General features: G+C 48.3%; 1 protein-coding gene across 2 annotated transcripts in view; it reads right to left on the bottom strand.

Moving 5' to 3' along the window:
• Positions 1-369: 369 nt before the first annotated feature.
• PLCD1 (phospholipase C delta 1) overlaps positions 370-10,749 on the bottom strand; it is a 51,579-nt gene continuing 41,199 nt past the window's right edge. For both annotated transcript variants that reach the window (XM_027898806.1, XM_027898805.1), the window contains exons 9-15: positions 8,199-8,360; positions 6,631-6,787; positions 6,202-6,318; positions 4,699-4,877; positions 4,024-4,156; positions 1,620-1,769; positions 370-1,286 (exon numbers count right to left, since the gene is read on the bottom strand). In XM_027898806.1, coding sequence (XP_027754607.1) covers positions 1,195-1,286; positions 1,620-1,769; positions 4,024-4,156; positions 4,699-4,877; positions 6,202-6,318; positions 6,631-6,787; positions 8,199-8,360 — 990 coding nt within the window. In that variant the 3' untranslated portion in view covers positions 370-1,194. The remainder of the gene's footprint in view (positions 1,287-1,619; positions 1,770-4,023; positions 4,157-4,698; positions 4,878-6,201; positions 6,319-6,630; positions 6,788-8,198; positions 8,361-10,749) is intronic.

Below are 10,749 nucleotides of genomic sequence, written 5' to 3'. Positions count from 1 at the left end.
GTTCATGCGTGTTGCGTTCAAGTAGGACAAAGAGGCAAATAGTGACAACTAATTGGACTCTTCCAGATTTTTTTTCAACTTTTAATAGTCTAACTGATTGTTAGTTGTAACATAGTTGGCGTTTCAAAATATATATTATTTCATATCAACAATATTCCCTTAACTCTGTAGTTCTACTGGAAGGAAAAAGAAGAAATAAAAAATAGCTCGTTGCCATAAATACTGAGCTGCTGTTCAAAACACTCCTGGGTGTCTGTGCTGGGTTACCTCTACAGTGCAACTGGGACCGGCTAACATTTACAGCATCCGCTGCCACTTCCTCTGTGTTTAAAAAACTGACATTTTTCTACAAAAACACCAAGTCTTACCGCATTTAAAAAAAAAAAAAAACCTACTGTCAGGCGAGCGCGTTTCTACTTGTCACCGGCAAAAGGCGTTCTCTGAGGTCCCTTCTGAGTGGGTTTCACTTTGGGTTAGAGGGAAATTGTGCCACTCAGCAGCTCCTTTCTCCTTCCCGGGGTGAGAGCCGGGCTTTGAAGGCGAAGCGGCCTGGCTGGGAGCCAGGCACGCAGGCTGGGCTAGTGTTCATGTATTTTTCATTACAGCACAAAAGGAAAGCCGAGTTACATAACACGGGCCTTTGTAGTGCAGCTTTCTTTTTTTAATCTGTAACAGGGGAAGGGGTGGGTGGGTGGGGAATCGTGTCCCCGTTTAAGACTCCGTGTGGTGAGAGATGGCTGACACCTGCAGCTGCAAGAAGTCACCTTGGCACCTGGCCAGGGATTGCAGGGCTGAGGTGGAGTTTTCTTCTTGCACAGATGTTGGGTGTTTTGTCCAGATGTCTGACTGAACCCAACCCAAGGGCTGTACTTCACTAAAAAAGGGAGTCTCTATTCTCTCGCTAAAAGCAACGTTTAAAAAAAAAAAAAAATCTAAATGGAGTGAACTAAAAACACAGTTGGATTGGTCGAACAGGTACAAAAAGGGTTCGTGTCAACAGCAGCATTGGGGTGTTTCCAGCACGCAGAAGGGAGAAGGTCAGTGGCTGTTTCACATCGGGGTCCGACGGAGCACCTTGTGCTGCTCCAGGGAAGGTGCTGGGGATTGACAGGGCCCTGACACTGGCAGAGTTCACACACTGAATTCCTTCCAGGTCTGTCACGAGGTTCACTGTGCCCTGAAGGAGCCGAGCTGCTAATCACAGTCCTGGATATTGATGTACACAAAGAGGGTGGAGGAGGAGTACGGGTCTCCGTTCTTGGTTAGAAGATGGATGTGGCGATAACCTGGAAGCAGAGGCACAGATGGAAAGCGGCCTTTAGTCCAGTTGGAAAAGTTTGTGCTAACATTTGCCAAGACCCTGCAAAAACATCTCCCTGTCTCAGAGTGTTTTGCTCCCAGCATCCCACAGAACAGGCAGGTCCAAGAGGCTTTGACATGGATAATGTATTGTACCCAAAGCCACTGGGGACAAGCGGGGGGGCCCTTCCCTAGAGACAGTGTTATCAGCTGCCCAAAAAAATCTGTTCTGACCTGAGGTGTGGTGGATCTGGAACGCTCAGGACACTGGAACTTCCCAAAGGGTTCACGGTTGTGAGGAACAGGGAGCAGGGCCTTACCTTGCTTCAGGCTCGTGAAGGGAAGGGTGTACTGCCCGATGAAGTCGTTCTTGGTCGACATGTCAAAGTCTTCCACCACAAACCGGACCAGGGCGAGTGCAGGGATCTCTATGTCAAACGTAAACTCTTCGTCCCATTTCGGGTTAAAGCCTGAACAACACAGACAAGGACATCAGAGATGCTGGCAGGTAAGGATGGCGGGCAGAGGTGTTGCAAATCAACGGAGACTTGAAAAGCCAACCTAATCTGACCCAGGCCAGGGGTCTTAGGAGGTGCCAAGAGCCTCATTCCCAGCTCCAATACTCAGTTGCTCCCTGGTATTAATAAATCCTTCAGCTCTGGCTGCTCGCTGCAGACCTCAGCACCATTGTCCCAGAAGGCAGTGAGGAGCAGGAGGGGGGGTACAAGGATGTCTTTGATTGCCCCTGGACCAGTTGCATATTTTTACAGCGTATTTTTACACGGGAGAGCAGAGAGGAGAACTCTGTGTTGCAACAGACTCCTGGGGCCTTGATCCTCTCCAGCTTCTCGAGATACACCCATCTAATCACCACTTCGTGCCTCAGTTTCCCTGTCTGCAAGAAAGGTTAATGAGGAGTGTCTGATTACAGAAACCATCATCAAGTCTGATAAGGCTTCATGTGGTCCAGACTCAAAGCAAACAAAACCAAGACCATCACATCAGATAAGAGGTGGAGAGCAAGCTCAGTGCTCTCTCTCCAGGTCACAGCAGGTGCAGTTCCAATAAACCACTCCCCAGAAGCAAACAGGGGCAGAGGACATCCTGCTGGAAAACCTGCTGCCACTGGCAGAGTCTGTGCAGAGCACAGACCAAGGACAGCAAAATGTCCCTGCTGGTCATGAAGGGTTTGGGGGGAATTCAGCAGGAGACAGGGATCTTTCAGCTGGCCCTGGAGGTGCTGAGATGGGCCTGGGGACTGTGCCATAGCACAGCATTGGTGTACTTTATTTGGACCTTTTGTATGATTAAATCAACAGGACTGTTCAGATAACACACATTTGCCCCTCACTCTTCATCCTTGGGGAAAAAAACCTGCTGCTAAACAAAGTGTTGCTCATCCCATGGGAGCAAAAATCACGAAAGCTGAGGGAGAGTCACTGGCCCTGGGACAGCAGATTTCACTCTAGTGGGATCTGTGGGGGATTCTCGACCCATCTCAGAGCCACAGTGAGATAGAGATGCTGAGCCAGCAGGTTCCTACAGCCTCTTGAGCTGCATGGCCTGTGCCCTGGTCATGCTGTGTCCTGATCTGCACCCACAGCCTCTGCTTCAGTCCCAGCAACACAGAATCGTGGAATCATTAAGGTTGGAAAAGACCCTTAAGACTATCGAGTCCAGCTGTAAAACATCAAACCAGGTGAGCTGCTGAAGCGTGGTCACACATCTGAAACCTCAGCCCACGAAATGCAACCCCCTCTCTGCAGCCGCCCCTTTCCAATGTGGGTATTTTCATTGTTTGACTCACTTTCCACTGGGCAACACTCCCTCCAGTGTCACTCCACCACCATTCCAGTACTGCTCCAGCCAGCCAAGGGCTGGCCACAGGACTTGGAGTGCTGAGCAGCCTTGAGGAAAAGGCCTGGCAGGTCTGAAATGTTCCCTACACAACTTTCACTTGTCAGACTATAAAAATTATTGTAGGTGATGGAAACGGTCGTGAGCTTTAGGAGCCAGGCCAGATTTACTCAAATAGGAAAGAGGAAAAGGGAAAAATTGTTAGCAGGGAGGAAGATCTGCATCAGCTTTCTAGCATTTGGTTCTTACTCCAGGCAGAAAATCAGAGTGTTTGTGCAGGAGGCCATAATTTTCAGACCTTCCCTGCACAGAGGGAAGTCACAGCCACATTTGACTGATGAGAAATGGTCCTCCATCTTTTGAGATATTCAAAATTCATCCAGGCAATATCCTGAGCAACTTGAGTAAACTTTGAGGATGGTCCTGCTTTAGGCAGGGGCTGGAACAGACATCTCCAAAGTCCCATGCAACCTCAGTCTTCCATGAGGTTGTGACATTGTCAGGATAAAATCAGCCCCACAAGAAGCCTTCTCTGGGAATATTGTGGTGGGAACCTCTGCAGCTCAGGTGAAACCCAACTGTGTGGATGTAAAGAGCTCTTCCAAAGTTCTAGCTCTGCAAATCTGGCAGCCAGCCTCAAACAACTCAGTGTGGTTGATGTTGTTTTACAGGGAATTTCTGTCTCCAAATGTGTTGGAGAGAGAAGAGAGGGGAAAGAACCCCTCACAGTCCGACAGCACCTCATGTATCTGCTTAGTGCGGGCTGGTCTGGTTACAGGGCAGCAGCCTTGGCAAGGAACACTCTGCCACATGACATGCAAGGGTTGCTGCCCCATGGGAGCACAGCCTGGAAGACAAACCCCTTACCATTGTTCTCAATGACTTTGGTCTGCTTCTTGTTGTTGTCCTGCTGGACACCGTGGATCTCTATCGTCACCTTAGGATCAACGATGGAGTTTTTGCTTTTGTTCACCTTGGGCAGCTGCTGGCCAGAGATGATCTGTGGAGGAACCAGAGAAAGAGGTTAGGACCTCACCAGGAGAGGGGGCTCCCTGGAAAATTCCCTCTCCTTCTCTGGGAGCACAGGATCTGCTGTGACAAGCCGGTGCTGCTCTTTCAGAGCCGGTGCTGCTTTTTCAGAGCCGGTGCTGTGACATCCTTCAGAGGAAGCTGTCATGTGCCAAAGCACCTAAGGAACACTGTTCCAGCCCAGCCAGCTGGCTGGGGGGACAGGCAGCTTTTCTAACTGTCCCCACAGTGATCAGATGACACTTGAGAACAGCAGAGGTGACTGTCGATTGCACGTCTGCCTGTGCGTCTCTGTAACGACAGTGAATATTGTCATTAACCTCTTCTACTGCCCAACATTAAACATGTGAGTGGCTCCCTGGAGGATCAAAGTCCGTGAGAGACCCCAGAGGTGGGAGATCAGTAGGGTTAGGACAACACTGCCCAGGTGGGACCAGAAGAAGGAGAAGGTACAACCTACACGCCCCCCCGAAGGTGGATGCTACTGAGACATTTCCCGACTTCTATTCTTACTTTAAGCAGGAGCTTCTTCTTTGTCCCCCATGTTCCTTCTGTGATGGATTTTGGATTGAATTTGGTTTGCTCATCCCGGAGGAATTCCGGCTTTAAGACATACCCAGAAAACCCATTGTCCTGGAATCGACCCTGGTAGACATCCATTTCTGTGCCTGCTGTCTGGAAATTCAGGGCAACTGCAACATAAATAAATAAATTCAGCGACTCTCAGACAAATCAATGGGAAGCTTTTCATACCAATTCTGTTCACATGAAATTGCACTTCATGGACATAAACATTGGATTTTTCATGCTTCAAAGAGCAGTGATAAACTCTCACCCTCACAGCCTGCCACCCCTGAGGACTTCTTGCATTCAGAGATGATAGAGAGGAGTCCTTACAGCCATTCTGCTTTTCACAGGATCAGAAAGTGTCCTAAATGGAATTTATGCCACCTAGCTGAGCAACTGCATCTTTTTAGATAAACCTACTCATTTCTATGCTGAAGGAGTTCTCTCCTGCAGTGAAGCCAGAAAATCCTTCTCAGATCATTTCTCTGGCTACTCAGCCTCATTATAAAACCTCCTTTCCAGCCCAGATCTGCCTATTTTCATTTGCCATCCCAAGGGGCAACCTCTGTTGGTTAGACCAGAGAGCTCCTCACTCTCTGAACTCCTCAGGCAGGAGTACAGCAGCTGTGATCAAATCACCTCTTTATTGTCTCCCGCCCAAAATAGATCAAGCCTCACTGGTGTCCTAACACCAGGCAGATTTCTTGTATTCTTCCCAATTTGTCGATATCTTTTTTTTAAAAGCATTGATGTCAAATCTGGAACAGTCTCTGTGAGCAGTCTCACTAACACCACACAGACCCCAGCAGCAGCTCCTCAGCGCTCTGGTGATTTCTCAAGAGAGCCAAGCATGTCATCACCATCCTGCCCTCTTACCACTGCACCGGGTTTCCTGGGTGAGAGCCACAACAGGATTCACTGAACAGGCACTGGGTCTGTTGTTTTCATCACATCTCTGAGTTACAAATACACTGTCAGAGGCCTCAGTCCCCTGGGAATAGATATGATGAACTGCTCTGACTACAGGGAACAGCTCAGGACATGGCTTGGCCCTTATGGTTATAGCCATAAGGGCTGAAGGGCTCAGTGGAGCTGAGTTTGGTTTACAGCTCTGCCAGAGATTTTCAGCACACTTTTCAGCAAGTGACTCCTCACTCCTGGCTCCCTCTTCCTTTGTGAAATGGCAGTGACTCTGCTGACAGTGAAACTGCAGGGATGTACACACTAATGTGCAGGAAAGACTCTCCTAATGGACTTGTGGTGAGCCAGAAAATGTCAATGGAAAGTCACTGAGCATTGGCTGAAAAGCTGATTTCTCCCAGTGACCACTGAGCCTCTGGCTGCAAAAGGCTTGAGATTGCACATCTACCTCAACTGAAGGCCCTCCACTGACACTTCATCTGTGACCTAGTCAGCCTGACTCCAGTCCAACCTCCCAGCTGCACCCACCAATCTGGCAGCCAACATTCCACAAGTCCACGGGGTTGTAGTTGGAAGAATCTGTCCTCCAGCCTGCAGGGTAGATCCGGCTCAGGTGCCTGATGTTGTGATGAATAAAATTGGTTCCTATAGAAAAAAAGAAAAAAAAAATAAAATGGCCTTTTCAGTGGTGGAAGCTATTTTTATCTCTTCTTGATGCTGCTGTGTATTCTCCTCCTCTGCCTAGCAAGTCTGGCTGAATGGGAATGGGAACTACCTGTACAAATGCCTTTCTTGGTAACAGCCTCCATGATATTAAGTTTTTTTACATGCATGACCGAAGAGATCACAACCCATGCCTTTCAGTACGCCTTTTTCTTGTGCCTAATCACCCCTAGCTGTCCCTTTTTGGGGGACTGGGACAGAGGATGGCCTTTTGTCAGGGCAGAACACACGTACCAGACTCCTGGGCCAGTTTCAGAGCTTTGCTCTCCGAGAACGACGACATCTCGTAGAAAGCCCGAGGATGGCTGGGGTCATCAAAGCCTTCAAAATGGACACTCTTGCAGTAGACAACTGTGTCTGACAGCTCCTTGGCCAGCTTCAAAGTGTCACTCTGAAAAACAGGGGTTTGCAGGGAGTTTCTGAAGCCAAAAGTAATAATTGTGTTTTCTCTAGGACCTTCTCCACCATCTTCACAGGGAGAGGATGAACACTCACTGCCAACACTCAGTGGTGTCCCTATGGAAAGAGAGGGTGGAAAAGGGTCCTCTCTCTGTTGGTGGGATACCCTCCCTGCTGCTCTCTGCATGATCACTTGTGTTTCAGCATCAGTGTCTGTGTCTCCAGGTGCTAAACTTTGTAACAGAGCCTTAGCAATGACTTTTCCACACTGTCCTGGTCCCAAGCATGCAAACCTAGAAATAAGGGGAAGACAAGGATGTTTTTGCCTCCACAGGGGCTTTCTTCCCCCTCAAATTAGAAAGTTCTCACAATGCTTTGACGCTTCCCACTCCACAGCCACATTCATTAGTGTAGAGAGCCACCAGCTCCCATCAGAGGAAAGAAAAGAAAGGGACAGACTTCAAAATCATGCACATTATTTTTCAGAGTTCAGAGAAAAAAGTATGACCCTTGAAGAGTGAGCAAATCAGCCAGGGGAAGCACAGACCAGACCAGATTCAGAGGCAGCTTTGCCATCAGGGGACACTGAATGCATCTGTGTCACCTCTGAAGCTGCTCCATAAGGGATAAGGCCTTCACAAGGACCTGCACTCTGGAAACTGAATGTCCTCACAGGAGGGAGCAAAACACTGCTGTAAAAGCCAGTGTTTTCTTCCCAGAAACAGTCATACAAATTGCTTTAGGAACTGGCCACCCCTTCCCCACAGATCCGTAGCTCTTCCCTCCCTCCCTCCCTCCTCCTGGTCAGAAACACCCAGACCATGAGGGTGCAGATGCATCCCAAAACGTGACTAGAAAGGCACCAAACAAAGTCACGATGGTCCCATGACAAACAGATCTCTGGAAATCAGGCAGACAGATTGAACATGTGCCCTTCCACTGCCTCTGTGAATGCTACATGGTCTGTACCAGCTGCAGGGGCCTCCAGCCTCATTTCAGAGGAAGAAGCCAACCTTCATGCTTGGCTGGCTCTGCAATCTCTGTTTGTGCCTGGGACAGAGATCATTAAGCTGAGCAAGCACCAGGATCCTCAGCTCCAGCAGCTTCAACAATTCACCCCTACAAATCCCCAGCTGAGCAGCTGAAACCACGCTGAGAACTGAGTCTTAGCTGGGAACATATTAAAGGTATATTTCAATGGTTTTTCCTTTGTTATTTCTTTAGGTACGGTACAAAATCCATCTAAAAAGTGGCTTCCCAGCATGAGTCATGGGACAGGCTAACAATATGGGATTTCCTGATGCAGGACTTCAGAGCCCTCTGCAGTAGGCAAAGATCCTGTTTAAAGCTCTTCTGTCTCTCCAGATCTGCCCCTTTCCAGCACTCTTACATCTCTTACTTACCTTCCCCTTCTGCTGCACTTCAGTCTTCACAGATTCATCCTCAATTTCAGCTGCTTCATCTTCATCAGAGACATCCTCAGCCTCCAGGTTGTTGTTCCCATTTGTGGGGTCCTCCTGCCTGCTCAGCTTCTTGCCTTTCACAAGGATCTTCCCTTTCAATTGCTGCGCGAGGAAAAGGGGACAAAATAGCTGGTGAGTAGAAAAGGTTCTAGTCCATCCTGAAGATGCCCCTCAGCTGCAACCAGGGCCTTTTAGAGCTGCATCAGTCAGTGGTTATTATCCATAGATACAGGTAAAAATAAGTCTGTTTTTTCACTGAGGCTCTGCCCAGCCTCTGAGACCTCAAGCTGTGAGTCTGAATACCCCAGAATGCCCACTCTGACCTAGAGCTGACCATCCCCTCAACTAGACAACTGAAACAGTTGTGCTGTTAAAGGCAATTAAAATATACTACTTTTTTTTTTTTCTCCAAGACTGAATGTGGCTCAGCAAACAGGGCCAAGCTACCCCCCAGTCTGCTGTGCATGGTTATGAATATAATGTGTGTTCACAAGCACAACTTGGGAAACTGTATGAGATCTGAGATCCAAGCAGGGACTGAAGCAGTTCAGCCCTCTGTTCCAGTAGATATTTTAATGGGGAGAGAGGTCCATTAAGTTCTGGAAGAAACCAACAGGTTATAGTTGCTCAAAGACCACCACACCACTGACAGATCTCTTGTGGGAGGAAGGCTGGAGCCTGGAGAGGGATGAATTCGAACTCAAATGAGGCAGCAGCAATGCTGGCAGCAGGGAGAAGCACTGAGGGCAATCTCTGAGTGAGCAGGTTATGCCTTAAAATCAGGAGCACCCTGAGACCTCGCAGCTTCCAGAGAACTCGGCAGGAGATTTGCTGCCACCTGGGTGTGTTTGGCACTCCTGGCTTTGGAGTGTGCTAGTTATTCCAGAAAAATTCAGCCTTGGAATTAGCCAGTACAACCCCTCAATCTGTTCAGCACATTCCCCTTCCCTCAGCAACACCCTGTGTTTGCCTTTTCCGCAACGGCAAAAGCAACAAACTCCACCAACACTCAAATGACAGGACTCTGGAAAACCAAGGACCTTTTATAAAGCAGCATAGGCGTTTTCAAAGGACACAATTTCCCCCTTTGCACCCTTTGTGGGTCACATCTTTACAGTAGAGACCAAACCAACTCCTCACCACCCAGTGAAGCCGTGGATGAAGCTTGGTTGGAGCAGAAATTTGACACTGGCACCTGAGGCAGCAGCCAAGAGCATTTTTATTCAGCTACCACAAATGTTCTGTTTGCACTGGGGCACTTTTCCTGTCACTCAAAAGCTACACTCAGAAGCAGATGGAAGGAATGTACCAGTTATTTGGAATAAAAGGTCCAAAGGAGCAGTCAGAGCATGGCAGTATTGTCTTTCCCATCCCCAGACCGTCCTCCCAGCCCTCATCCCTCTTCCAGGCAGAGCTGGGACCTGCTTCTTTACATCCAAGGCTGGGAGATGAGTCGGCTCATCTTCAGACTCTCACTTCAGTCTGCTGCTCCCATGACTCTTCCCACCCTCCTACCTCAACATCCAGCTCTACACTCTTCTTCCACAACAAAATCCAGTTCTGTGTGAGTTTTTAGGCTCTAGTCAACACTTGGAATGGACAATTCTGGAAGGATTGCACTGGGGACAGTAAGGAGGGTCTGAGAGCAGTCCCTCTCATCCTTTACAGACTGCAGATACCATCCTGATATTTCATATATATTATTTGCCTCTGCTTTCAAATATCCCATAAAAAAAAAACATTACCACCTTATCTCACAACTAGTAGAGAGAACTAGGGATAAGGTGTTTGGGGCAGACTGCTTGATTCTTAATTATCAGCAGGTAATTAAGCTTTTTAAGCTTCTGCCACTCAGGACAGCAAATGGGAGGTGTAACTTCTGGAACAGACTCATCCTACAAGGCTGAATACCATCAGAGCAAAGGCACAGGAACACAGCCTTCTCCATGTCTCCTGAACACACCCTGTGCCAGGACTGCTGTTATCCTATCTAGCCTGAGGTTATTCTGGGAAACTTTGGATATCCTGCAGATGCTCCCCATGGGCACAGGGACACTGGTCCCACGCCCATTGTATCCCCCTCTAGGCAGGTAATTTTCCACTGTGCCCACAGGGGAGAGCAGCCCAGGTGCCACCTAACTCAGAGGAGATGCATTTGCTTGCTGGTGCACAATGAGAGGTGAGATTCACCCCAAAACAGAGCATCTTCATTCCCATTTCCTGAGAAAGGTGTTATTTTACAGCAGCACTGCACTGAGTCCATCCTGCAGAAGCTGCCAGTCTTCCTTCATTATTCCTTCTTCCCCAATTAATATGGGTGCTATGAAGCAAAGGCCCAAATCTGAGTTTATCTTCTTTAATAAGGTTTTAAATAAGCTGATACACACAGACACAAACACACACATGCCCTTGCTTCATTTCTCTTGCTTCCCCTCCATCTGATATTAAGTATTTCTAGCCTGAGGCAAAAGACACTCAGCTCATCAGTTCA

The sequence above is a fragment of the Empidonax traillii genome, unplaced genomic scaffold (assembly GCF_003031625.1).
Source record: "Empidonax traillii isolate 1590-97213 ecotype Southwest subspecies unplaced genomic scaffold, ASM303162v1 scaffold624:size695616, whole genome shotgun sequence".
Taxonomy (NCBI): Eukaryota; Metazoa; Chordata; class Aves; order Passeriformes; family Tyrannidae; genus Empidonax; species Empidonax traillii.
The sequence above is the reverse complement of the archived record's forward strand: the minus strand, read 5'-3'. Positions and strand labels throughout refer to the sequence as shown.